We start from the raw sequence: 27,478 nt of genomic DNA, 5'->3' as shown, positions 1-27,478 counted from the left end.
TATATCATTTCAAAAGCTTTTATTTGTATGAACAGTTCCTAACTCTTTATTTAGCTTAGAGCCTTTAAAAGACCAGAGACTGTTTATATTTGAGTTTAGAATACAGTTTCTGCTATTAATCAGAAACAATTGTTTCTACTTTCTGGCTTATCTGTCTGTATAAGCCAAAAATCCAACCAAAGTTTCTTTTCCTGACAGATGAGGAAACATTTGAAGGACATCCTGAATTGTACAGTTGATTCTTGCTGGTGAAGTACAGTTTTAGCTTAGTCCACTGTCCCATCCAAATCCTGAAGGGAAACTCTCATACTTAATTCTCTGTGGAGCAGTGACAACTCGCCACTCTGCTGGCTATAGATAAAAGGAATGGGCCTGTCTTCCTGCATGGGAACCAAGGTGCTTCTTTTTAACACTGATCTGGTAAGGAGGGCTGTGCCTAAGTCTGAGAAGAGGCTGGCTCTAAGCAGTCTGAAGTGAGGCACAGGATCACAGGGGATAATGGCAGAGTTCAAGCAGCAGTAGAATGAAAAGCCCTACACATAGCACCCCATGAACCTTGGGGTGGGCTGAGGCGCTCGCTGCCTTCCTCCTGTATGCCCAAACTAACACATTACTCTGAACTGGGGGATTTCAGATTTGACTGGGGATACATGACGAGGGGAGGGCAAAGGAGTCAGCTGTTCTTCTCATCAGTGTTTTAGGCCAACACAAACTGCAAGTTGGTAAGCAGCACCTTAATGCCTCTTGTGACAGTTACAGCTGAAGTGGCAGGGTCGAGCTTATAGGTGTTGGCATCTCCCTTCTTATATCGGTCCCTGAAGACGTAGATGCTTCCATTACAGCTGGCAATCTTCCAGAGGGATGGGGCAGAGCTCCAGGCCTCAGGAAGACAGAGCCGGGTAAAGCTGTCTAGAAGGGGATTATAGCACACTAGAGAGTCCCCCTCAGCCACAATGAACACCAGATCCTTATGCACCGCTGCGTGCATCCGGCCTGCAAAGGGTAGTACATAGGGCTTCACATGGCACTTGTCAGTTTCTGTGTCAAAGCACTGGATAAGTCGGGAAGGTTTGGTAAAGAAGTCTAGATCATTCTCCTCACCCCCTAGTAAGTAGATGATTCCATTGAGGTTGGCACCAGCAGCCCCAGATACAGCCACCTCTAACTGAGTTGTCTCTGTCCACACGTTATCACCTACCCGATAGTAGATGACTGCATTCGAAAGGGTATCCTGCAGTGTCTTGCCACCCAGGGAATATATGGCATCCTTCCCAGGCACAGATACCAGGGTATGCTGGAGGCGGTCCCGGGGCAAAGGAGCACACCACTCCCAATCAACAGTGGCATTGTTACATTTCCACATGCGTCGTGGGATGGACCCTCCCACTACATACAAGTCACCACCATGCTTGCAGGCTGCAGTGATCTGGTGGCACAAGCTGTTTTGGCCACTTACACTGATGGAGTCATCTTCTGCACAGTGCAAGGACACAGCCAATGAGTGGGTTCGAGATGACTCTTTCCCAATAAGGTAAATGTGCACATTCTCCCCAATTTCCTGTTGGCAAAATTGAAATTCTGATGTCAGCTCATGTGAAGACTCTACTAACACAGGTATCCTTAGAGGTCCGGGCCTCACATCCTGACTATCCCTTGATTTTCAGGGGCAGAGAATCTGTTTTGTTCATCTTTGCAATTTAATTTATTTATATATTTATTCAAATAAGATCTTGCTATGTAGAACAAACTGTTCATGCTTAGATTCTCCTGCATCAGCCTCCAAGGGGGATTACAGGATGCACCACATCTGCTCTTACTGCTTTTGGTTTTCAGTGTTAGGAATTAAACCCAGAACTTCATGACACAAGGCAAGCATCTTAGCAACTGAACTGCATCTGAAGTCATCTCTGCTTTTGTTTGTTTGTATTTATTTATTTATTTATTTTTTAAAGAAGATTTATTTATTTAACGTATGTGAGTACGCTGTCACTCTGTTCAGACACACCAGAAGAGGGCATCAGATCCCATTACAGATGGTTGTGAGCCACCCTGTGGTTGCTGGGAATTGAACTCAGGACCTCTGGAAGAGCAGTCAATGCTCTTAACCACTGAACCATCTCTCCAGCCCCTTGTTTTTATTTTTGAGACAGGATCTTATGTAACCTATGCTGGCCTTGAACTAACTATGTAGCTGAGGCTGGTCCTCAACTTGCACTCATGTTTAAGCCACTACAGCTTATTAGAGCTGATGAACTCAACAGTGAAAGCAGTTCTTTCAGAGAAGATGGCAAAAGCTCTAGGAACTTTGAAGGTCTCAGACAGACGGCTTGTGGGACCAGAAAACACATCTGACTCCCCAGTTCTTAGGAACTTCAAGCTAGTAATTCATCAGTGGCCATGAAAAGAAGCAGGCCAGAGGCTTGGAAGATGGCCCAAGGGACTAAGGGCACTTTCTGTACAAGCATGAAGACCTGAGCATTCCCACAAAATCTCTAGCATCTACATAAAAAGTTGGGCATGGTTGGACATGCTTGTAACCCCAGCTTTGAGGGAGCAGAGACAAATGGGTCCTGGGAATGTGCTGACTGGCTAGGCAGCCTAGCCATCAGTAAACTTCAGTTAGAGACACTGACTCAGGGCAATAGGGAAGAGAGTGGCAGAGGAATATCTGATAGCTTACTGTCTACATAACCACACCTCTGCATGCATGCACACACACACACACGCACGCACGCGCGCGCACACACACACACACACACACACACACACACACACACACACACACTCACGCCAGGCCCGGCTGGGCTAGTGAGATGGTTCACCAGTAAAGCTGCTTGCCCCAAGCCTGAGGACCTGAGTTTGATCCTTGTGACCCACATAGTGGAAGGAGAGAACTGACACCTGCATGTTGTCTTCTGACCCCAGCACGTACACCAAAAGATACACATTTCCCCCTGCTCAAAAGAGAGAAGGCCTGAGGGCTGGAATGCAGAGAGACTATGGCACCCCATCCTTGAGAATAAAATGTGCCTTACCTTTAAGCTAGTCCTGAGTGACTCTGCAAAAGCCTCTCTTTCTTCTTTATTGAAATTGATCCAAGCGTCTATTGCCTCTGTCGGGTTCTGGGAACATGGAACCCCATCTGTGAGAGCCAAAGGAAGAACACAGTCAATGGCAATATTACTGTTTTATTGATTTTTTTTAAAAACTATTTTATGTGTGTATGCTTTGTCTGCACATAGCTGTGTACCACATGTATGTCTGGTATCCATGATGGTCAGAAGATGGCGTTCCTGATGGGAACTGAACCATGGTCCTCTGTAAGAATAACAATTGCAAGAGCAACAAGCCATCTCTCCAGTCTCATCAATGGCAATCTCAAAGGGGATCCAAGGCTTGAACCACAGCTGGCTGTAGTAGAGCATGCCTCTAATCCTAGCACTTGAGGGCAGAGGCAGAGGCAGGCTTATTTCTGTGAGTTTAAGGCCAGCCTGGTCTACATAGTGAGTTACATGCACACAGGCAGGACTATATAAAGAGACACTGTCTCAGAAAAGAGGCCTGAACCATTTTATTAGACCACCATTATATGTATCTGCTTATGCACATGTAAATATGACGTTAACCTGAAATTGCCCCAGGACTACCATGCTGCAGTGCTCAGACTAGACCCAGAGTTCCATGTACCCCAACTCTACCACTGAGTCATACCACTAGCCCTGCCTTGCTTTTTAAGAGGAGCGATGACACAGTATGTCACAGTAGTCACCCATCGGGCTATGGAGTTCACATCTAAAATACGGTGCCACCTCACTTGTTACCTAAGGTTATTACCCAAATGTTTCCTATTTTACATTTTTTGTTTTGTTTTGTTTTTTGAGTCAGGGTTTTGTTGTGTAGCCCTGGCTGTCCTATAACTCACTTTGTAGACCAGGCTGTACTGGAACTCACCGGTATCTGCTTGCCTCTGACTCTGGGTCCTGAGTGCTGGGGATTAAAGGCATGGCCACCACATGTGGCTATTTTAGATATATTGATTCATCACCATCTTCATCAGTTTATTTAAGTAATTAGTCCTGTAGGCTTTCAAGGTACAGGGCAGATGAGAACATCAGGCACTGATTCCTTTTGTGGAAAAGTGATGCAGATTTTAGTCTTTAGTTACTGTAAAGCACCCTGTCTCTGACAGTAGCTACACTGATTCTCAACACTCAACCTCACTCTAAAATCCCTACTAACGGGGTTGGGGATTTAGCTCAGTGGTAGAGCGCTTGCCTAGCAAGCGCAAGACCCTGGGTTCGGTCCCCAGCTCCAAAAAAAAGAAAAGAAAAAAAAAAATCCCTACCAGGAAGGGAAATATAATGTAAACAACAGTTAGTTACATAAAGTTGGGGTTCTTCCGAACCGGAACATCCACTGAACATCACTCTGGCATAGCTGGGTGTGCTAAGCCCCTCCTTGAACTTACCTGAGATGATATCAGTGAGTAGATGGTGGGGCAAGTGGAGAAACTCCTCTGTGCTCTGCAGCTGGGCCAGGTGGGTCTTGGCACAGTGCTTGGCAGCAGTGTAGAGCTCAGGGTCACTGTGCCTATCTGCAAGCCACATCACCTGAAGGCAGTTTCCCACTTGGACTGTGCGTGCCAAAAACCGGGAACATTCCTCAAAGAGAGATGTCAGCTGATACATGTCTGACACCTCATAAATCTCCTGCAGCTCATCAGCCCGAAGTTTCACAGTCCCATGGTATATATAATCAACCAGGAGCTGGAACACAGACTCACTGACATCTTGCAGCACAATTACCCGGTTGTGAGCTTCCTTCAGGTTAGATGTGAACATGGATCGGAAGAAGCAGCTCTGAGCTGACAGGACCAGCCGGTGGAGCTGAAACTCTCGGCCTTCCACTGAAATGGTGACATCAGCAAAGAGCTCCTCCTCTAAACACAGTTTCATAATGCCCTGAGCCACTCGGCCTGAGTGAGACCGGTCTTTGAAAGTATAGTTCACAAAGTAGTTTTCATCCATGGATGCTCCAGGCTCCTCTGGTGACTCCATGGTAGCCAACTTCTCTTTCTGCCAACTATCTGCAAAGCAATACCACCCTAAGTATTTGGGCAATTCACAGACACAGTCCATGAATCCAGATGTCCAACTCAGGATAAGGAGAAGGGAGGCATTGGAGCAAAGTGTGTACAGACTGGCCCTTATTCCTGGCCCTGCCAAGATGGCCTATGACATTCCTGCAGTTTTCCTGCAGTGGGGCCTCTCCTCCAGTGAATTCAATTAAAGTTCCAACTCTGTTGTTTTTCCTTAAGGTAAAATCGGATATTCCTGATGATGATGTAACAAAAGACTTGGGACTTAGGTCAACCCATGAAAAAGACGAAGGAGGAAGCCTATGATCTTAAAACCAAATAATTTGGATATACAACTAATGAGACTCAGGAGAAGCATAATTAGACCAAAAAAAAAAAAAAAAAAAAAAAAAAAAAAAGAGGAAGTAAATGAAATAAGAAATCCAGGTATTGTGGTTAGATTCCCTCTTTGCTTGGACATAAGCATGCAGACCCTCCGATATTGAGGCCTGGGCTTGGACATACATTACTTCCACTTTTACTCTTTCCAAAGCTGCTGTTTCTTACTTACCTACTCGCTCCAATGAGTTCTTAAAGAAGCCTGAGAGAGCCCAGCCGTCCCCGGCCGGGGGCACAAGGAAGTCCATAACCCTGTGCAATCTGACCGCGCCACCTAGAGTCGCCTAGGAAACGGTCTCCAAGGAAACCGTCCATCGACTCCCCCACCCCCGCCCCCCATTAAAAGCTTAGCTCAGGAGCCAGAGAGCGGTGTAGAACTTAGAACCCAGAACGCCCACCCTTTCCCTTTCTCTCACCCGTCCGATTCTTTGCGTCTTCTTCTCTTCGGCCTCCGCCGTACCAAAATAGGGCTACGTAGAACCTCACGGTTTCCCCACCTGCGGGTCTTTCTTACCTGCGTTACCTCCTTTCATGCCAATGTTCAGATCCGGAACCTCTGCTTCCCGCCCCGTGTCCGCCCGGAAGAAGATTCATTGCACATTTCCACTTCCGGTCCGTGCCCTTGAGGCTCCGTGGCCTGTGTGTGTTTTCCGGCTACTTAGTCGGCACCCTAAGGAACATGGCGTCTGCTGCAGCCAGGGTCTGGTGCCGTGGGCTCTTGGGGGCTGCTTCCGTAGCCAGGGGTGAGCAAAGAACAGCAGGCCGAGACCACGGGCAGCGGCAGAGGCACACCTAGCACATAGACCTCCTCGGGTCTCACCCGCGCCTTTGTGCCTTTTATCTTCCTGTGCAGGGGCTGGGCGACCCTCAGTGCTGTTGCAGCAGCGTGTGAGAAGGGAGAGCGCGGCGGCTGACAAGCGCCGTGAGTATGTGCGGATAGCGCTCTTCTCTTCAACGTTAGCAGGGGTCTCCCATTGTTTCTGCCAGATGTTTGTCCTTGCCCTGGAATGTCCTTTCCTCCTGGCAAATCTCTGCTTGCCCTTGGAGATTGCTATGGTCTCCACCTTGCTGTTAGAAACGAGTACTTCCTGTGCCCTAGATATTTGTTCCCTTCTGATCTTGATCGCCCTTTGCTCGTTTTCACAATCTTCTATTTTTTCCCTCTGGTTAAATTGTCTTTGACAGCAAGTAACAAAACTTTTGATACTCAGAGAGCAGAATAATAGTAGCTCACATCAATTTAGTATTTACTAGACACCTTAAAGATTTAAGCCGTATAGTGAATGGTTTCCTTTGGACTTCATGAGAACCATGAGATGCATCATATTTTACTGTCCATATAGATGTATAAATCATGAAGCGGTCCAGATAATTAAATTATTCAGTTATAGTGCCAGTGAACGACAAAGCAGGTCTGCCTGTTTCCAAGTGCAGAAAATACTTAATTCTTGATTCTGTGATGTGTGGGTGCTCAAGTACTTGAATGACCATGTGGTGATTTTATGTTCAGTCAACAGAATCACACGGGTAAATGGAAAACCTGGCTTTTTTTTCATTTCTGGACATCTATTACACAAAGTGACTGGGAATGGAGTGTGGGCAGTGAGTGAATCAGGGTTCTTCAGCGCTGAAGTTCTTTGACAAAGAACTTGGTCTAAACAAATACCAAGAAACAGAAGTCTGGTTCCCATCCTTAAAGAGCTCCGAGTCTGATAGGAGAGCTGACACTGTTGCATTGTTGTCATGAGTACAAGAAGTGAGGAACAGCTGAGGAACAGTGTAGAAAAGAAGCAAAGATTACCCACTACAGTAACAAAAGTGTATGTACTGTGAAAAAGAAGTGGTGTTTCCCCCTGAGTTTTTTCTTTTAAGATATATTTATTTTTATATATGTGAGTACACTGTGGTTGTCTTCAGACACATCAAAAAAGGGCATCAGATTGCCATTACAGATGGTTGTGAGCCACCATGTGGTTGCTGGGATTTGAACTCAGGACCTCTGGAAGAGCAGCCAGTGCTCTTAACCTCTGAGCCATCCCTCCAGCTCCACTCCCTGACTTTTAATCACATCCTAATTCCTTGGAGGTACTTTATGCCTATACCTCTTAAGATTCTTTAGAGAGGTTTTGGAGAGGTGGCCCAGTGTTTAAGAACACTGGCTGCTCATCTAGAGGACCCAGATTCTATTCTCAGCATCCACATGTTGGTTCACAGCCATCTGTAACTCCAGTCTTAGGGAATCTGACATTCTTTTTGCTTCTGTGAGCATCAGGGGCTCATGTGTATATAGACATACATGCAGGCAAAACACCAAAATAAATAATAAAAATAATTTTTTTAAAATAAAAATTCTTCAGGAAGTCCTACTGAGTCTTTTTTTTTTTTTTCCCCCAACAGACTAGAGGCAGGGCTGGTTGCTACCTTCTCCCTTCATGCTACCTTTTTTCTTTCCAGCCACTGTCAGACCCTCGAGTGATGTAACCCACAAGCGGCTCTCAGCATTTGGAGAGTATGTGGCTGAAATCTTACCTAAGTATGTCCAACAAGTTCAGGTAATATTCATTGTCCTTGGGTCTGGGTTGGGACTCCCCCATGTCACATATTTCTTTACCTTAAGTCAGCAGCTTTCAACCTGCAGTCCCAACCCCTCTGGGGCTGCCTATGACCTTCAGAGAACATAGATATTTATGTTATGGTTCACAACTATCAAAACTACAGTGATGAAGTAGCAATGAAAATAATGTGGGGGTCACCACATGAAGAACTGTGTATTACAGGATCACAGGAAGGTTGCAACCTTAAACAAGTGACTCCGTCTGAAGTGAGCTACTCCCTCAGTGGCTACTTCTTCCCTCCATATTCTTTCTGTATCTGCAGGTGACCTGCTTTGATGAGTTAGAAATCTGCATCCATCCTGATGGAGTCATCCCAACGATAACCTTTCTCAAGGATCATACCAATGCACAGTTCAAATCCTTGGCTGACTTGACAGCAGTGGATGTTCCAACTCGGCAGAACCGTTTTGAGGTCAGTTAAATGTGAGATTTGGTAGAGTGCTTGCCTACCATACGCAATGCCCTAGGTTGATCCCCAGCACTGCCTAAAACTAAGTGTACTGGTGCACCTCTAGTCCTTGGTACACCCAAGTCTAATGCTTTGGAAGTGAGGGTGTATGTGTGTGTGTCATGGATTCAAGGTCATCTACAGCTACACAGAGAGTTCAAGGAAAACTAGGGCAATATGAGCTGAGATACTAACTTTGAAAAGGATTGGGGGGGTTGGGATTTAGCTTAGTGGTAGAGCTCGCTAGGCCCTGGGTTCGGTTCCCAGCTCCGAAAAAAAAAAAAATTGGGTGACATTTGAGGACTAAAGGAAAGAAAGGGCATAGGAGATTTCCTATTGAGTGACAGCTACTATGGAAAGCAGAACGTTCTTTGTTGCAGCTTCAGTCCAGGTCACACAGAACATAGCAGGACTTTTGCCCAGTTTTATTTGTTGCCTTTCTTTTCTTTTTCCTTCTTCTTTTTCTCTTGTTTTGAGACAGGCTCTCCCTGTGCTGACCTGGAACTATTTAGCTGACTGAATAGTTGGAATTAGAGGTCTGTGCCACAGTGTTTTGCTCTGCTTAGCTTCTCTGACAGTAAATGGATGCTGGCTGCAGTGACACATGCACATAGTACTTGGGAGGGGGAGGCAGGCAGATCCCTGTGAGCTAAAGGCCAGCCTAGTGTACATAGCAAGTGTTAGGACAGTCAGACCCAGACTCAAAAAGTAAATGAATAATGTTGTACATATGGGTGTGTGTGTGTGTATGCTGGGCCTTGAACCTGGGCCTTACACTTGCTAGTCAAGCACTCTACCACTGAGCAATATAGCCACAGTTGGGGATTTGATATTATATGGTTCAAGAGGATATTTTGTGGCTGGCCTTGGATTTTTTTCTTTCTTTCTGTTAACTAGGATAATTAGAAGATCATAAAATATTAAAATATAGAATTTATCTTGGTGACTTTAGAATGCTATATCATTGCAGGCATAATTGCTCAAAGCAAAGAACCCAGGAAAGAACTGTTAGAGAAGCAATTGAAAATAGGTTTGGGAGGCTGGCAGTATTGCTCAGTGGTAAAACACAAGCCTAACATGTACAAAGGCTTGGGTTAAATCCCAGCACCACCAACAACAACAGAAAAAGACACTGTTGTTTTGTTTTTAACAAAATCTCAATCATTTCATTTTATCAATAGAAACTCAGGAGCCAGATGCTGGGGTGGAAGCCTGCTACCTTAGACAGGCAGAGAAAGCACCTAGCTGACCTTCCTCCTTGGCCAGTGTCTCAGGAGGAATGCCTTCTCCCACACCTCAGGGACCTCCTTCCTATTTCCTGTGCATCTCTCTATCCACCTCCTGACTCCCTTTACTCTGTACGGTTTTTTCTTAGTAATCCTATGTTCATTTCTGTCAACTGGTTGCTTGTTCTGCCTCTTGACCTATGGTTGATTTTAATCCTGTTTAAAATATTCAAGCAGAAAGCTCTTGAATTAAGGCGTGTGCTAAGGTGGAGCCACACCACATCTAAAAACATTAGGGCAGGTGGACAGGAAGATCTTTAACAGGGGCGACTCGGCCAAAGACAGGATGGCTAACTTGCAGAGTCATGGTTGTGGCCTTTGTAAGTAGTAGAGAATGCCGGGTCACTGGTGGAATGTGACTCGCTGCCATCATCAATAACTGATGCCCTCGTTCAGACCTCTTATCCTATAGCCATCTTGTTCTTCCTGCTCTCTCTCTCTCTAGATTGTCTACAACCTGCTGTCCCTGCGGTTCAACTCTAGGATTCGTGTGAAGACCTATGCAGATGAGCTGACAGCCATTGACTCCATAGTGTCTGTGCACATCGCGGCCAATTGGTATGAGAGGGAGGTGAGTTACAGGATGTAGTGGGCCCTCCCTTTCTGGGCCAGAAGTACAGCATTGTAACTGTGGGGTGTGTCACAGTACAACTCCTGCTGTTGGCCCAATGGATGGGTTTTCTGAGAACCACTCTCTTCTAGGTCTGGGACATGTTTGGAGTTTTCTTCTTCAACCACCCTGACTTGAGAAGGATCCTGACAGATTATGGCTTCGAGGGACATCCTTTCCGGAAAGACTTTCCCCTCACTGGCTATGTTGAGGTAGAAACCTTAAAACTGGGGTAGCAGTCCTGGAGCCTGGGAGACCATGAGCATGATGGGAATCTGATCTGTAGATTATGGTGGTTTAAGAACCTGAGCTGTAGTCCTAGTTTCATTTTGGTAATGGGCAAGTTGTTTGACTTAGCTGGGGGACACTTTTCTTATCTGTATAATGGAAACAGTAAGCGCTTAAGCATATGGTGGTATTGTGATATGTAAAGTCTGGCATATTGTAAACATTAGTTAAAATTAGCCATATTGTAGTGATTGTTGTATCTTATTAAGATTTATTTTTATGTGTATGAGTGTTTTTCCTGTATATATGTTATGTGTATGTCTGTACCTGTGGAAACCATAGATGGTATGCCAGATCCCCTGAAACTGGAGCTATAGGTAGTTATAATCCACCGTGTTAGTGCTGGGATTGAACCTGGATCTTCTGGAAGAATAGCCAGTACTCTTAATGACTGGAGCATCTCTCTAGCCCCTTGTTGTATTTTTTCAAGGAAAAGCAAACAAGGTTAGGTTATTTTTATTTTGCTTTTTTTGGTTAATTTTTAGTTTAGTTTTGTTCTTTGGCCTGGCTGTAAAAAAATTACTTATTTATTCATTCATTCCATCATTTATTCATTTATGTTTTTCACATGGAGACAAGGTTTCTCTGTGCAGCCTGGCTGGCCTGGATCTTGCTCTGTAGACCAGGTTGACCTGCCTTCTAAGTGGTGGAATTAAAGGTCTGCACCACCACTGGTTTACACAAGGTTTTATTGATTGATTAGAAAAATGTCTTGGGGTTGGGGATTAAGCTCAGTGGTAGAGCGCTTGCCTAGAAAGCGCAAGGCCCTGGGTTCCGTCCCCAGCTCCGAAAAAAAGAAAAAAAAAAAAAAAGAAAAATGTCTTAAGCAGAGAGGAGTTCTTCAAAATGGTTGCCCTGTAAAGATAATTTTATGATCAAGGCAACCTTAAAGCTATAGTCTGCCCCAGTCTCTAAGAGTGAAGAATTGGGGTTGGGGATTTAGCTCAGTGGTAGAGCGCTTGCCTAGCAAACGCAAGGCCCTGGGTTCGGTCCCCAGCTCCGAAAAAAAGAAAGAGGAAAAAAAAAAAAAAAGAGTGAAGAATTATCACTGAAGGGATTTGGCAGAGAAGCAGCCCTCAACAATAGCTATTGAAAAGCCTTTAATTCGAGCACTCAGAGACAGAGGCAGGCGAATCTCTTTGAATTCAGGCTAGCTGGTCTACAGAGCAAATTCTAGGACAGCGAAGACTACACAGAGACACCTTATCTTGAAAACAACAAAACAATAATAGCATAAAGAACACCGTGATCCTGGGGCTTAGGAGGCAAAGGTACTGCAGGCCAGGTTCACTGTTACTTTCTCTTTTTTTTTTTTTCTTTTTTTCGGAGCTGGGGACCGAACCCAGGGCCTTGTGCTTGCTAGGCAAGTGCTCTACCACTGAGCTAAATCCCCAACCCCTCTCTTTTTAAAATGATTTATTTACTTTTATTGGTTTGTGTGCATTGGTGTTTTGCCTGTATGCATGTCAGTGTGTGGGTGTCATATCCTCTGGAACTGGAGTTACAGACAGTTGTGAGCTGCCATGTGTTGCTGGGTCCTCTGGAAGAGCAACCTTTGAACCCGCTGAGCCATCTCTCCATAGTACTTTTTGATACTCTAAACACTAGGAAAGCTGAGGCAGGAGGATTTTATTAGGGCCAGCCTGGGCATAGCAAGAGCCTATTAGAAGGTGGAGGACTAGCACAAGGCTGAGGACTGAGTTTGGATCTGGAACATCCATGTAAAAAGCTGGATGTAAACCAAGCACAGCGGTGACAAATATGTATGCCACCACTATCTGGCCGATCAGTCTTTTGTTTTGTTTTGGTTTTTGGAATAGGGCCTCTGTATGTAGCCATGGCTGTTCTGGAACTCTGTAGGCCAGGCTGGCCTCACTTTTAATTGCTGGGACTAAAGCTGAGCACTCTTGTACTTGACCTAAATTTACTCTCTACAGCCACTGACTGTAATCTGAGATCAGTCTTTGCTGTTACCTTTTAAGGTGTGTGATTGAGTGAGCAGTAAGTCTGCTAACAAAAAGTTAAGAGCTCAAGGTGTGGTGTGGCAGGGGAGTCATAGCATGTAAAAGGTAAAGGCCATCGTGGACTCCTATACATTAGTGTATTGTGTGACCAAATGGGTAGTATGTCTGGATGTAGAGTGACAGCCTGTGAAGAGCACTGAACAGACAGAAGAAGGGAAAGGGAAAGGGTAATGGGAAGTGGGCTCCTTAGTCATCAGCCCTGACTTGCTTCTGCAGCTACGTTATGACGATGAGGTGAAGCGGGTAGTGGCTGAGCCAGTGGAGTTGGCACAAGAGTTCCGCAAGTTTGACCTGAACAGCCCCTGGGAGGCTTTCCCTGCCTATCGTCAGCCCCCTGAGCATCTCAAACTTGAAGCTGGAGACAAGAAGCCTGAAGCCAAGTAACTTCACAAGCATGTAGATCCTAGAGGAAAATGCCTTACCTAAGGTTGTCTGTAAATAAACTCCAGTGGACATTCACTCCTTCCTCTGTGGTGGATTGTTTGTTTTTCTTTTTAGGTTTTTTCAAGACAGGACTTCTTTGGAGCACTGGCTGCCCTGGAACTCAAATCTGTGGACCAGGCTGGCCTCAAACTCAAAGACATGCCTTTCTCTGCCTCCCGAGTGCTGGGCTTAGTCATGGGTCTCCACCGCTGGGCTGCCTTTGTATTTTTAAGATAGTTACTTATGTAGTGAGGGTGGCAGCACATGTGGAAGTAAGAGGATGGTGTTCAGGAGAGCTCGCTCTCCTCCCATTTGAGTTCTAGGAATCCACCTCAGGCCATCAGGCTTGGCAGCTAGAGCTCTATCTGCTGGGCCACTCCCTCCCCCAGTCACTCGTGTGCCGGTAAAGATACTGACTCAGGACAGGCAGGTGCAGGATGGTGCTGGTGGCGGTGGTCCCTGCCAAAGCAGACTGTTTAATGGGACGGTATGCTACAGCTACAGACATTGTGATGTGGGCTTGGATATGTTTATAGAAGGTTTTGGATCTGTAATTCAGTTTTCATAGTCCTTAAGAATAGGTATGGGGGTTGGGGATTTAGCTCAGTGGTGGAGCGCTTGCCTAGGAAGCGCAAGGCCCGGGGTTCGGGCCCCAGCTCCGGAAAAAAAAAAAAACCAAAAAAAAAAAAAAAAAAGAATAGGTATGGCTTGGTTTCTAGTGACAACTGGAGGGCCTTGAAACTGCTGAAGAAAGTTCTTATCAGTAGACTGTGTGGAGGCAGCTGATAGATCCAGGGGCCTGAGTGGAGCCAGGAAAACCCCAATTTATTGTCCTCCCACCTGAACATCCATAGAGTTCTATAAGTCAAGTGTAAGAGTCACTTACTCGGGGAGGGGGAAAGGGGATAACATTTGAAATGTAAATACATAAGAAAAAATCCAATTTTTTTTTTTTAAAGTTACTTTCTCTTCGGCTAAAGGGATCTTCCCAGTTTTTGGTCTAAATCTAGAAGGGTATTAGCAAGTAGATTCATCAGAGCTGTGAGAGAGAAAACACTCAGGAGCTACAGGTCCATGTCTGCCTTCAAGACAATGCTTCCTTCCGCAGTGGTTCTGTCTGTTTACTCTGGTGTGCATCCCATGGGAACTCCTGGTCTACCTCTATGCAGCTGGAGAACTGGATGTGCAGCTAATGCACAGGAGCCCTGGAATCTGGGCTGACTGGCCTCTGTCTGAGCACAGACAGTAAGATGACATTGCTGCCTGAGATGTATCCCTTGGGAGGGCCAAGCTGGAGCTGTTTTCTTATTAAACATTAAGCGAGAACAAACATGCTGCTACTGCCAAAACTGAAGAGTCCCCATCTCTTAGGGGTGAAAACAGCCCCTAAGAGGTGAATGAGCCCATAGCCAGCCCCTCCTCAGCACTGCAGACTGACACAAAGTAATACAGGAGTTGCCTGCAGTAGGAATGTTGGAGCTGAGGCAGATGAAGGATCAGAGAGGGCATGGCTGGGACATTGCAGTTTCTGCTTTGTCTAGTAGCCATTGGTCTCTTCCCTTGGGGGATTTCTGGCCAGGATGATGAAGGTACAGGGGCTTCGTGGTGGATAGAAGTCAAGGAAAAGCTGAAGGCTGAGGGCAGGTACAGTTGGCTCTTTGAGCCTCACATGGCAGAGGAGGAACTGTGGGCCTGGTGAGTGTCAAACTGATACACGATGGTGTGGGAAGCCTATGGCGGTTAGTCCCAGTGCTTACTGCTGTCCTGGAACTCCACTAGGGCAGTGTGCAAGGTACAGGAGTCGCGTTAGGCACTTGCCGAGGGGACTCAGGCTTGGTATGCACTGAAGGGTGACATCAGTATGTATGTATGTGCATTTGAAATAGGAGAGGAGGTGGTATCCATGCACTTTTCTGCTAAAGGTGTCCGCTGGACAGCAGAAGGGCACATCTGGGAGGCTAGGTGTCAAGAGGGGAGTTCAGCAAGGATCTCATTCCACTCTACTGCCCTAGGGCAGTCCATGGACAGCACCATTGAAGAAGGTGGCCTGCAGAAGCCGAGGACCTGGAAGTGATGTTTCTTGTCATTTCTCCTAGCCCGAACCATGGGGTTGGAGGGTCCAGGCATCCCAAGTTTAGGGTTCTGAAGGGGGCTGTCTACGAAGGGTAGACCTGTTCAGGGTGGGGAATAGCCAATACGTGTCTTACTACCAGCTTAAAGCCTCCCCCACTCTATGCCCACTCTTCCTGATCCCTAAGGACAACCCACCCCTAAAATAGCTCCCCCTGCAGCTGCTCTAGGCTGGGCTGGAACTGGACCACACATGTAGGCCGCTGACTCAGGCTCCTCCTGCAGCACCGCATGCCCAGGGATTTGGAGTGTGCTCAGTAATGGCTGTGGCAACTCCATGATCTTCAGAAAGGGCCTCTCCTTAGCCCTTGGGTTTTCAAGCATTTGTTCCTTACAGGCCTTGTCCTGTGTCTATTGATTGCACAGGGCTAGTAAGGCTGAGGAATGGGGTTGGTGGGCCTAGGTCTTTGCTCTCCTGGTACAGGAAACACTCTGGGACCTGTGCAAGGATTTCTGTCCCCAGGGCCAGCACCCTTCTTTGGGGTCCCGGGCCTCCATCGTTGACTGATCTCCTGACCCTTCCCTTTCACTTGACATTTTCTCTTCTCCCTTTCCCATCCTGGGCAAGTGCTCTATCTAGCTCCTGGTTCTTCTTCTCAGATCGCTGGGCCTACCTTAGCCCCTGGCTCCTGACCTCCCATGCTTATTCCTAGCTGATCCTTTTCCCTACATACCTAGCTAAGGCTTAGGTCTAGGCAATAAGCACAGTGCATATATGTCTGGTGGTCAGGATTGAAAAGTCTGCTTAACACGCGTGGAATGAAAAGCTGCCCTTAAATAGTGTCAGGTCCTTAACTCCTGTCTTGGTGGCTCTGTGAAAGACAGGAACCCTGTATGCTTGTCACCCAGTCTTAATATTCTCATTTCAAAGCTAACTGAGACGTCGTGGTCTCTGAGACTGCTAAGTCCCCTTGTAGACTGGGAATACAGATTGGACGTCAATGACTCTATTTACAGGAGGATAAAGGGAAAGGTGGGGAAACTGCCTGTTTGTGGAGAGGGAAAGAGTCTTGTTTCCCCTCAAACAAGCATCACATGTACATCTCAGCGTTAGGAATGAAGATGGAAGAAGACAGAGGCTGGCTCAGACACTAGGATATGTGTTGTTCTGACTGTTTAGCTCTGTTTTGGCCTCCCAGAGACCATCTCATTTTTGTGTCGAAGACCACTTACTCTAACTCGTGCTCTGAGCAAATCTCCTCATCTGGGAGAGCAGGAGCCAGGACAACCAGCCCTTCCTCTCAGTCCTACGCCCTACTGAAAGAAGGGAAAATGCTGTTGTGTTCCTAGTGGGTTAGATTTGTAGAATGATGTTCCCTCTCACAGAAAGGCATAATTTGGGCCCAAAGAAGAAAGTCATTGGTCACTGAAGAGAAGTCAGCCAAGGATGCACTGGACACAGACATGAACGAGAGGCCTACTTGAATTTAGAAGACTATGCTTCAAATTCCTACCTTCTCACACTCAAGGCCTGACCCCCATCTAGGTCCTATGGGTTGTCCTAGTCAGTGCGGTCCTGTCCAGTTCCGAGGAGAGGAGGAGGAAAAGGCATCACAGTCATTACACAGGGCAGGACCATAAGGCTGACAGGCAGCCCCACTTTATTGGTAGAGTCCAGGCGTGCTGGGCAGGTAGTCATGCTCGGGCCGGTGGGGCGTTCGGGCCGCGGTCCCGGCTCGGCATGCATGCCCCACGGCTCTCCCAGGCTCCTCCAAGCAGAGGCTCAGAGCTCTGGGGGCTTGAGGGCCGGCGGGGAGGCAGCAGTGAGGTCAGGGTACACCAGGAAGCCAGAGAAAGTGATGTACTTGCCGTGGTTGCTGTAGGCGCCATAGCCATCATGATCGTGGCTAAGCAGCCAGACGGCATCGCCACGCTGCAGTGGCAGCATCACGCTCTGACTCTGCATCTCACGGCGCCTCGAAGCGCCGTCGTCGTAAATCATGGCCTGCACTTCGTCGCGGTTCTTCATCAGCTTCACCGACAGCGTCTTGCGCGGCAGCTTGCCCAGCGTGAAGGAGAAGAAATAGGCTCCCGGTAGGCGGCAGCGGAACACGCCGGCCGCCGCGTCGAAGTCGCCGCCTATGTTTACCAGCTCGGTGTCGAAGGCCAGCGGCCGGTGGCGCGGTCCGGGTCCCGCGTCCGAGCCCACCAGGCTGCGCGTGCGCGCCGCGGAGAAGGCCGAGCGCGGCTCCAGGGCTGCGGGGCCGCGCGCAGGCGCGTCAGCATCGGCGTCCGCGTACACCAGGTAGCCGCTAAAGGTGGCGCCGGGCGCGCCGAGCGCGTACTGCGGGGCGCCGTGCAGCCGCAGCCACACCGTGTCGCCGTAGTCGAGCTGCAGCATGGCACTCTGGCTGGCGGCGCGCCGTGCGCCCGGCCGCCGCTGCTCGTCGAAGGCCAGCGCCTGCACCTCGTCGCGGTTGCGCACCAGCATCACCGACAGGCTCTTATGCGGGGCCTTGCCGGCTGTGAAGGAGAAGAAATAGGCGCCGGGCACGCGACAGCGGAACCTCCCGGTGGCTGCGTCGAAGTCACCTCCGATGTTCACGTACACCTTGTCGAAGGTCACCGCCATCTCCGACGTGCCCTCCAGTGGGGTGGTGCGAGCCGCCGAGAAGGCTGACCGCAGCTCCGAGGAGCCAGGCCCAGCCGGGCCCAGTGCCCAGCAGGCCACCGGGCCTAGGAAGCCGAGCAGGAGGAGCAGCATGGCACCTAGGAGTGGAGAGAAGACCCGGGCAGGGGAGGAGGGTTGGACAGTGGCTGCCTCCACCTGTACTTTCTCTTCCTAGCCTTGCTCTTGACCCATGACTTGCTCTCCATTTTCCTTCACACTTAGACTACTAGGTCAGTACTTCTCACTTAAGAGTGCCTCAGTGTCACCAGGAGGGCCTATTACAGCACCCATATTTGTTCTGAGTCTGGAATGGGACCTGAGACTTTGGATTCTTAGTGGTCTGATTAAATCTACCAGAGGTTTTTAGAACCACTGGATTAGACCAGTAATTCTCCAAACTTGTGTTTTTTGTTTTTTGTTTTTTTTCTTTTTCTTTTTTTCGGAGCTGGGGACCGAACCCAGGGCCTTGCGCTTGCTAGGCAAGCGCTCTACCACTGAGCTAAATCCCCAACCCCCAAACTTGTGTTTTTAAGTATGGGAGAATCCTTTTGCAAATAAGACCTGGTGCATATGCCACAGACATGTTGAAATGTTCTGGTTAATGAGGCCTACATCCCTGTCCTCTCTCCTCCTCCCTCATCCCTCTCTGAGCGTTAAAGAGGTCTAAGTTTCCAATAGCCAGCTCATCCTCTGCACTTTCCTGGGACTTTGCTCCTTGGCCTGCCCCTCACGACAGACACTGGCTCTTGTGTCAGTTTCCACCATGACAGTGTTTTAAGTCTTATCTGGGGATGAGTGGAGAAAAGAGCTGCTCTCTAACCCTTTCCTGGCCTCTGCTCCACTCAAGGGTCCACAGGATTTCTGGACTCCCCTGGGTTCCTTCCTGAACTACAGAGGTTCAGCCAAGCTTTAAGTGAGTGCTTTCCCTATGAAAATAGAATGAAGTAAGGAGGGGCTGGAGAAATGGCCCAGCAGTTAAGAGTTTTGCTACCATTCCAGAGGACCCAAGTTTGATTTCCCAGCACCACATGGAGGTCCACAACCATCTGTAACTCTAGCTCTGATGCCCAATTCTGGCCTCCACTGACAGCAGGCACACATGTGGCACACAGACATATATGCAAGCAGAACACCCATAGTCATAAGTTTCTTTTAATTATCCAGGGAGAGATGGATAACTCCCTTTGTGCTCGGAGGCTGGCTCCTGTGGGAAGGAGAGAGCCAGGGCCGCTGAGGCGGCAAGGGAGGACAAAATAAAACTCTGGTGGTGCTTTGGCAGGATGGTGAGGTCATCAGCTTCGTTTGGTGGCGGTGGTAGAATGTGGTGGCAGACACTTAGATCTGGATACCGGTCTCGGAATGAACCGTAAGCACTCTGACACTGAGTCGTGCTCCAGTCACCTTTGGCAATTGTTTTAACTCTCTGAGTAAGGCTTCATCCGTGTAAATATCACGATGGAGGGCCAGCCACACAAATGGGTGGTAAGCATACCCAGACAGCAACTGTCAAGATGCTCTGTGCTGGGACACACCTAGAGGCTTCTGAATGTGATGTAATCGAATTCTTGACATAAAGAGGTGCGTTCGAGCCTCAGTAAGTGGCGAGCTTGGCGAAGCATTATCCAGTCCCTGGAGTCACTAATGGTGAGATTCTAGCCTGCTTTGGAGGAGGGCAGAGACAACTCAGGACATGAGCCTTTCTGGAAAGTACCCTGGGCGTGTGTAGCCCTGTGCCTCTTACAGACTCCAGGGGGCCTGCTGAGAGCTGCCAGGTCCAGCTGTGTAGCTGTGACCCACTCCTGGGTGTTCACCTGCAGTCCACTGCCCAGCTGTTAGAGTAAACTGCTCTGCCCTATAGTTCTAACAAGAAAGACCTCGAGTCCTGCTGAATACCGACTCCTTCCAGAGGATACTTTCCTGATTCTCACACAGCTGTCCTATGGGTTACTTGGCGAGGGTAGGGAGGAGGGAAGGGATCCATCCGAGGTGGTGAAGACTATACCTGAGAAGTGTCCAGTCTATTCTGTTTCCTTCTACAAAGCTCTTTTGGACATGTAGACAAGCCCTCTCCCATTTTATGAATAAGAAATCCGTTGCCTAAACACGGGGTACACGTTTTTAGCTCAAGGTCATCCACTGAACTCTAAGCCTTAAACAGAGGGTTTATTTTTTTTCTCATTTCAAACTCAGTGTGCTTCTCTACCAGCTTTCCCTCTTACACAAAGGCCAATGTGTTTCCCGCCTCCGTGACCCCTTTTGCAAAAAACGGAAGAGGCATGGGGAATGAGTGTTGGAATCTACAGTGAAGGAGGAAGGCAGCAAACAAAGGCAAGCAAACCCTCTGTCGTTTGTCTCCGGAGAGGTGGGACCTCTCCTACCCTGCAGCCTCTCTAGCAGGTCTGCTCTCGAAGCTCCTGCCCACCGTATTCTTTGCCACCTCCCTGCCAAGCCAAATGCACCCATCAGTGCCAAAGGTTCTTGTGTGCCCAATACCCTTCCTACCTTTATACTCCACTGCACATGTCCCTGAACCCTGGATCCTTCCCTCTAACAACCTTTCCCCAGCAGGTCAGAGGAGGATGGTAAAGTGTCAGGTGGGTCTCAGAGCTCCAGGAAAAGAAATGGCTGCATAAAGCTCTGTCCAGGTGAAGCTCAAAATAGTCATCTTCAAAGAGAAAAACTGGGACAGAGAGCTGAGTAGACCCAGAGCCACGGAACCAATGGAGAAGGGGCAGCGATGTCAGACTAAGGGCATTTCCAAGCCCCCAGCGCCTTGTTCCCATATCCCAGTTAACACTGCTTTCAAGTCGTGCCAGAACCCCCCTTGTATCTTCCTTGAAAGTCTGCATCCTTCGAAGAATGTGAGCCCCACTTTTACAGAAGCATCCAATAAATCCCTTGTCACAGGGAAAAATGCCCCCAGAAAGGGGTCCCCGCAAGCCCTTTTTCCATGAGACCTGCCCTCCACTCCTCCCTTTGGAATAAAAGCCCCTGAGCCTCTTTCATGAAAAAAGCGCCCAGGTCCTCCTTTCCAGGAAAAGGGACCGGGTCCCTCGTGCCTCCCGCCGCCCCCGCTTGCATAGAAGAGAAGCCTGCGCCCCCGCCTCCTCCGGGCTGCCCTCACCTGGCTGGCGGCGGGCGGGTCGGCTTCGGTCCCAGCCGGCGATCCTGCTCGGTGAGGACGCCGGGCTGCACACTGGTCGCCCACGCTGCGGCTTGACCAGGCCTCCGGGGGTGGCGGGGGGCTCAGCCGGCGACGAGTGGGGACCCCGGCAAGGGAGGCGTGAGCGAGTGGGAAGGACAGCAGAAGCTGAAGCGGAGAAGCGCAAGGGCGGGGAGCAGGGGAGGCGGAGGGGAGAGCGGAGGACGAGGGAGGGGCTCCGAGCAGCCGGGCCTGGGGCACCGCACCGAGCCTGCGCTGAGCGTGGGACCCTTCCTCATTCCTGGATCCTGAGCTTTATCCTCTGGGTGCGGAGCACAGGCGTCATTGATCCAAGTTAGCAGGTGGGGAAACCGAGGCCGCTAGAGAGGCCACCCTAGGGTGGCCCAAGTCATCCTACAGAACAGCTTTTTATCTTGTGTAGGGAGAGAGGACTCGGGCAAGGCACGGACAGGGCTGCAAGCAAGGACAGTAGGAGGTGAGGTTTTGTATGGGACAGATGTCCAGGCTGAGTGGCCTTGGGGAAGGTCTGAGGGAAGAGAAGGATAAATGGGTCAGTGTCCTTAGTAAAGTAAGAGGTGAAAATGCCCCACTTTTCATTTCTCACTTCTAAGTCTGCAAATATCCCTCCCCCTGCACCTTGTGTGCTAGCAAGGCTGGAGGAAGGACAAAGCTGCAGGCATCAGCACTTCAGCATGAGACCCTCTGAGAAGAACAAAGGAGGAGCAAGATCCTTGGAATATACTGATTTTTTTTTTCTGGAAAGGGTTGAGAAGGACAATGGAAGGTCCCTATGTGGCACATGGACTTTCTGGGGAGCTATGCCCAGGGTAGCAGGAGTCCAGCAACACCTCAGGGCTGGGATCAGCATCTGCCCTCCTACCCCACCCCCACACAGAGGTCTACAGGAGCCCTGGCCCTCAGGAGCTTTCCTTCTGGAATTCTCCACATATCTGGTCCCAGTTACTACAGTATAAGTCATTGCCAGTGGAGAAGTGATGAGCGTGGGAAGCTCCTCCAGGGTGTTGGGTATAAGAGGGCACAAGGCAAAGTGCCTGCCTAGCCCTTGTCAGATCACAAAATGTCTCCTTCTTGAAAGTTGGGGAGGGGGACATTCCAATGGAGAGGGCACCGGGGATGGGTTGAGTCGCACAGACATGCAGTTGGTAAGACATGCAGAGTTGGGAAAGGCCAGGAGCCAACCTGTGACAACTGTGGCCTTCCTTAGGCACTGGACCCCCCAATCAGGGGAGGAAAGGGGAGGGAGGGAGGGAGGGAGGGAGGGAGGGAGGCAGGACATTTGAATACCAGTTGGGGCTGGAAGACACTTGATGCTTAATATGGCAGAGCTCTGAACAGAGAAACCGGGGTGAGGTGGAGATGGATGAGTAACACAGGGTGAGGTGGGGATGGGTGAATAACATGGCAGTAGGCATTGCTTCAGGATCCTGGGAAGGCAGAGGTCGGGAAAGACATGGTGAGGAGCTGCTGGGTGTGGGGGCAGTCAGGAGTGAGGGCGCCACAGAGATACCAGATAGACATTAGGAATTGATAGGGGCTCAGAGCAAAAGACCCAGGCTAGGCTGTAGTCTTTGCTTGTTCCTACTTTGTAAATCACTCTGGTTCAAACAGCAGGTGCTGGCAGTACCCTAGCCTGGATGTTGCCTGCACACGGCGTTTGACCCTAACTCACATTTGCATCTCTCTCCTGGAGCATTCTCGGCTGTGCAGTTAGTAAGGCTAGAGTGATGAAGAGCTAGTACCCCCTAGCAACCCTCCACTAATGAGGGGCATGGGCTTGAAGTGAATACTTTGGCTTCCTGCTTCCTCGGGGAGAACTTCATATACCCAGTTCCAAGATGTGTTCTAGCAGAATTAAACCCTTTTAGGAGCTGGAGAGATGGCTCAGCAGTCAAGAGCACTGGCTGCTCTTCCAAAGGTCCCGAATTCAATTCCCAGCATCCACATGGCAGGTCACATCTGTCTATAACTCTTGTTTCAGTGGGTTTGACACCCTCACACGTACTACAAGCAGGCAGAACACCAATGTACATAAACTAAAACAAGAGTTAAGAAAGAAACACCTTTAGCAACAACATAGTAACATCTGCATACTTTAATTTCCTTCTTTCCTTTCAGGCCCCACCAGTTTCCTGTGATTACCTCCTAAATACTGAAATTCATTCTCTCTCTCTCTCTCTCTCTCTCTCTCTCTCTCTCTCTCTCTCTCTCTCTCTGTGTGTGTGTGTGTGTGTGTGTGTGTGTGTGTGTGTGTGTGTATGTTCATGCATGAAGGTACCATTAAAAAAAGGGAGGAGGAGGAAGAGGAGGTACCCATAGAGGTCAGAAGAGGGTATCTGGTTCTCTGGAGCTGAAATTACGCCTCCTATGGGTGCTGGGAACAGAATTCTGCACGTGCTTTTAACCTTAAGGTCACCTCTCCAGCCTCTGAGCCCAAATTCAGAGTCAGAGTCAGACTGGGTAATTAGTGTCTGTGTGGGATTGCATAGGTGCTTTTCACAGCCATTATCCCATTTACTTTCTGATCACCCTTTACAGATGAGGGATAAAGAGTTTAGTGCATGGGGTCTGGCTCCAGAACCCATTGCTTCACACAGGGCTGCAGCCTTCTTTACTCTGGTCTTCTCTAGACTTTGTTATCTGAGATGAGATGGGGTGGGGTGGGTGGGGTGGATGGGTGGGGGGAGGACACTGTCCTGCCTGGGGATGCAGCGAATCCAACTTCTCTTGCAACTAAAACAGTTAAAGAGATGCAAGCAGATGTCACTGTGGGAGAAAATAACTTTCTTTGTGTCTTAGCTTCATGTCAACTTGACGAAAGCTAGGGCCATTGGAGAGGAGGGAACCTCAGTTGAGAAAATGCTTCCACGGGGTCTGGCTGCAGGGAAGCCTGTTGGACACTTTCCTAATTAGTGATTGATGTGGGAGAAAACAGCCTATTTTGAGTGGGGAGACCCATAGGATGGTGGTCCTGGGTGCTGTAAGAAAGCAGGCTGAGCAAGCCATGAGGAGCAAGCCAGTACGCAGCACCCCTCCATGGCCTCTGCATCAGCTCCTGCCTCCAGGTTCCTTCCTTCCTTGAGTTCCTGTCCTGACTTCCCTTCAGCAATGACCAGTAATATGGAAGTGCAGGCAAAATGAACCCTCTTCTCCCCAACTTGCTTTTGGTCATGGTGTTTTGTCATAGCAATATAACCCTCAGTAAGATACTTACTTTCTTATTTACCTTTTTTATATGGACTCTCTTTATAGCCTGGGTTAGCCTTAAACTCTCCATGTAGTTGAGGATAACCTTGGACTCCTGATTGTCCTGCCATTAGTCCCCAAATGCTGAGATTGCAGGCATGTGAATCCATGCCAGCACCTAGAAAGTGCTTGTTTGTTTAGTCTTTTTACATTTCATGTGTGTGCTCACATGTATTTGTGTGTATGAGCACATGCATATGTGTGTGTCATGGTGCAAATGTGGAGGTCAGAGTACACCTTGTGGGAGTTGGTTCTCTCCTTCCCTTTGTGAGTTCTAGGTGTGAAACCCAGGTGGCAACTGCAAGGCCAGTCAGTCCTTTCTCTCTTTGTGTGAGTCAGTCTGAAAGGGCCTAGCTCTGCTGGCGGCCAACTCTGCTCACCTACTTTTCTTTCCATCTTGGAATGTGCACTTGAAGGACAGCCGCCACTTTGACAGTGAAGTGCTGGGAGGTGAGGTACAGCTTCTACCCAGCAGGATGCTTGGATGAATGTGCCTTAGACATTGCCTCAAGGAGACAACACTTGTCAGTCAGTGGTGGGCACACCTTCAATCCCAGCACTTGCAAGGCAGAGGCAGTCTGATCTCTGTGAGTTTGAGCCCAGCCTTTTCTGCAGAAGGAGTTCTAAGACAGTCAGGATTGTTTCATAAAGAAACCCTGTCTTAAAAAAAAGAAAAGAAAAGAAAAGAAAAAGAAAAAGAGAAAAAAGGAGATAACTCTTTAACCCTTTAGTGGGACAGTAGGGACCTCAAAGAGGAAGCATTTCGGCTGAGTTGGGGGATCAGAGAAGGTGACATGCAGGAATGGCAAATGTCTACACAATGACAAGGATGATAAGGGCTCTGACTTAGTGAGTGGGGTGTAGATGGGGGAGTCGGGGTGAAGGACCCAATTAAAGGTAAAGAGTCTGATATGAGTGACAGTGTGGGGGAGGCACAGAGAGCAGTTGGGAGAGGGAGCTGCACGTGCCAAATGTAAAAAGACAAAAGGAAAAAAGAGAGAAGGGACAGAGGGAAGAAGGAAGCCTGTGGAGGAAAGAATGTGGCTGCATCTAGGTAAGCTTGGCCTATGCAGGAGAAGGCGAAGTAATGGGGGAGATTAGAAGGGAGACTCCATGGGTACCAGAGAACACGAGGACACAAGCTCACAATTTAATTAGCTTCGTGGCTTGCCAAAGGATTACAGGAGCATTAGCAAAGCTTGGGAGTCTAGGGACCTTGCTGGGAGTTGAGGGGAAGTTAATGAGAAAGAGGACAACACGCCCCAGGGAGAAATGAAAGAGGAGGACTTGTCAGTCAAGCAGAGGAGGCAGCAGGAGAACAGATGTCAGGACGCTGAGCCTCTGCCTCTCTAGAAGATTGCAGACCTCCAAGGGAGCAAACAGGTAGGGCTCCCAAGTCAGGCTCCTGTCCTACGGCCCACATAGGTGTCCATCCTTTGAGTACCTGGTAAGTCACTTGAAGCAGGAAAACCTGGGAGTGGCTATGGAGCTCAAGTCCCCATGTTTACCTGGCCCTTTTCCTAGGAGGGCCCAAGGCTCTAACACCTGATAGATGGCAGAACTAAAGCCCTCGTCTTCATGTGAACAGGAAGGTGAGCTGCTCTTAACTGGATGTGGCAAACTTTATTTTCCAAGGACTATTGGGTCTCTCCTACTCTCTGCTTGCTCCTATGACATTGCCATGCCAATAAAAGGGTGTTGAAGTCAGTAGTAAAAGGGCTGCGCCTGCCTGGATCTTTCTCTTTTGAAACTGCTCCACTTGGAGTCCAACCACCGCATCCTAAGAAAGCCAAAGACTCACACAAGGCCCCTGTTGGCTTACAGACAATTCCATATAGCTCGCATCATCACCTACAGCCATTACGACCTGCGCTGCCACTCAGTATGGCCTGACGACGCAGAAGAGGACTGCTTGCTACCCAGGACCTCCATCAACCCCTTCTCTTCTCTCCTCCCTCCCCTTCTCTCTGTCTCTGTCTGTCTGTCTCTGTCCTCTCCTCCCCCCACCTCTCTCCTCGCTCCTGTTTCCACATGTTCCTGGCCAACCTCCCTTGCTCTCTCTGTCTTCTCTGTCCCCCACTTCTTTACCTCTTCCCTCTTTCCAGGTCTCTGCTCCCCTCCCTTTCCCCAGTAAACTTTCTGTATCTCAGGTCTGTTGCATGGTGTGATTTCTCAGGGGGACACCTTGGCATGGGCCTCTCGGTACCCTCTTACTCTCGTCACTGCCGCATTATAATTCCCCAACAGTCCCTGTGTAGATGTTGTGGCCTACAGACCTAGTTAGAACCAGCTACTTACTTGCGCAGGGTCCAGTGCAAAATTAAAATATGGCATTCCTATTTAAAGATTAAGTTTAGAGGAAGCCACACAGCAGGAAACCTGTACAGAGGGGAGTGTCAGGTCCAAAGAAACTCCTGTGCCCAAATTCTGGAAGGTAGACAAAGGCAGCATCCCTTAGAAATGTGGGAAGCTACTTTCCACTTTCCAAAAGGAGTCATTCTCCTTGTTTCTACCGAAAGGGACTCATGGTTCTACCATTAAAACACACACACACACACACACACACACACACACACACACACACACACACACACACACATATATATATATATATATACATACATATATTCCCTCAGTGCCTACTCACAAGTACTTACTATGCACTTCAACCCCCACCTCCATCCCAGATCACTGGCTCCCTTCCTCCCAGGTGCCCATCCCCTTATAACCCTGAAGATATGTCATTGTTGTCGTCCACCCACTTCCCTCATCACTTCTCTGCTTTCCAGGAGCCTTGGCAGTTAGGAATAAACTTTCCCTCTTTTTATCCATGGAATGGCTGTTTTGGTTTCTTTACTGCACCCCATGAGTTCAGGGATAAGGTGTAGTTTTGTAGCAGAGTGCATGCGGTTTGATATTCAGCAAGTATGGTGGGCCAGCAAGATGGCTCAGCAGGTAAAGGCACTTGTCACCAAGCTCCAGGACTTGAGTTTGATCCCTCAGATCCACATGGAGGAAGAAAGGAATTTACTCTGAAAATTAATTGTCCTCTGACTATCAGAGAGAGAGAGAGAGAGAGAGAGAGAGAGAGAGAGAGAGAGAGGAGGAGGAGGAGGAGGAGGAGGAGAAGAAGAGGAGGA

At 48.7% G+C, this 27,478-nt stretch overlaps 4 protein-coding genes across 6 annotated transcripts; 2 read left to right on the top strand and 2 right to left on the bottom strand.

The window, feature by feature from the left end:
* Positions 1 to 4: 4 nt before the first annotated feature.
* Kbtbd4 (kelch repeat and BTB domain containing 4) lies at positions 5 to 6,080 on the bottom strand. 3 transcript variants are annotated; one of them, XM_032903629.1, is made up of 4 exons: positions 5,991 to 6,080; positions 4,469 to 5,086; positions 3,036 to 3,142; positions 5 to 1,558 (listed from the first exon to the last, which is right to left on the bottom strand). In XM_032903629.1, exons 1-4 carry the CDS (start codon positions 6,007 to 6,009, stop codon positions 698 to 700), a joined length of 1,605 nt encoding a protein of 534 aa, XP_032759520.1. In that variant the 5' UTR covers positions 6,010 to 6,080; the 3' UTR covers positions 5 to 697. The 3 variants fall into 3 exon arrangements, with proteins under 3 accessions (XP_032759520.1, XP_032759521.1, XP_032759519.1); XM_032903630.1 differs by having other exon boundaries at positions 5,893 to 6,027; XM_032903628.1 differs by lacking the exon at positions 5,991 to 6,080 and adding an exon at positions 5,649 to 5,853.
* Ndufs3 (NADH:ubiquinone oxidoreductase core subunit S3) lies at positions 5,981 to 13,213 on the top strand. The gene is made up of 7 exons (XM_032903631.1): positions 5,981 to 6,219; positions 6,330 to 6,398; positions 7,931 to 8,028; positions 8,354 to 8,503; positions 10,271 to 10,396; positions 10,528 to 10,647; positions 12,964 to 13,213. Exons 1-7 carry the CDS (start codon positions 6,156 to 6,158, stop codon positions 13,129 to 13,131), a joined length of 795 nt encoding a protein of 264 aa, XP_032759522.1. The 5' UTR covers positions 5,981 to 6,155; the 3' UTR covers positions 13,132 to 13,213.
* A 394-nt stretch (positions 13,214 to 13,607) lies between these two features.
* On the top strand, positions 13,608 to 16,142 carry Fam180b (family with sequence similarity 180 member B). The gene is given in 3 exon segments (XM_032902550.1): positions 13,608 to 13,657; positions 15,462 to 15,639; positions 15,641 to 16,142. Coding segments are annotated over 3 exon segments (396 nt in total). The 3' UTR covers positions 15,809 to 16,142.
* A 718-nt stretch (positions 16,143 to 16,860) lies between these two features.
* C1qtnf4 (C1q and TNF related 4) lies at positions 16,861 to 21,581 on the bottom strand. Its single transcript, XM_032903627.1, has 2 exons — positions 21,036 to 21,581; positions 16,861 to 18,009 (listed from the first exon to the last, which is right to left on the bottom strand). Exon 2 carries the CDS (start codon positions 18,002 to 18,004, stop codon positions 17,024 to 17,026), a length of 981 nt encoding a protein of 326 aa, XP_032759518.1. The 5' UTR covers positions 18,005 to 18,009; positions 21,036 to 21,581; the 3' UTR covers positions 16,861 to 17,023.
* Between the last annotated feature and the right edge of the window lie 5,897 nt (positions 21,582 to 27,478).

Source organism: Rattus rattus, chromosome 5, assembly GCF_011064425.1.
Source record: "Rattus rattus isolate New Zealand chromosome 5, Rrattus_CSIRO_v1, whole genome shotgun sequence".
Classification (NCBI taxonomy): domain Eukaryota; kingdom Metazoa; phylum Chordata; class Mammalia; order Rodentia; family Muridae; genus Rattus; species Rattus rattus.
Note: the sequence above shows the minus strand (reverse complement) of the source record. Positions and strands in the feature narration are given on the sequence as shown.

Bases quoted from the DNA above. Each gene is read 5' to 3' on its own strand.
- Ndufs3 (XM_032903631.1), top strand. From the start codon at position 6,156: ATGGCGTCTGCTGCAGCCAGGGTCTGGTGCCGTGGGCTCTTGGGGGCT. The intron at 8,029-8,353 runs GTAATATTCATT...CTGTATCTGCAG, and splicing joins AGTATGTCCAACAAGTTCAG to GTGACCTGCTTTGATGAGTT. The intron at 10,648-12,963 runs GTAGAAACCTTA...TTGCTTCTGCAG, and splicing joins CCCTCACTGGCTATGTTGAG to CTACGTTATGACGATGAGGT.
- Kbtbd4 (XM_032903628.1), bottom strand. From the start codon at position 5,724: ATGGACTTCCTTGTGCCCCCGGCCGGGGACGGCTGGGCTCTCTCAGGC. The intron at 3,143-4,468 runs GTAAGTTCAAGG...TGGCTCTCACAG, and splicing joins ACTCACTGATATCATCTCAG to ATGGGGTTCCATGTTCCCAG. The intron at 1,559-3,035 runs GTAAGGCACATT...TTTTGCCAACAG, and splicing joins CACTCAGGACTAGCTTAAAG to GAAATTGGGGAGAATGTGCA.
- C1qtnf4 (XM_032903627.1), bottom strand. From the start codon at position 18,004: ATGCTGCTCCTCCTGCTCGGCTTCCTAGGCCCGGTGGCCTGCTGGGCA.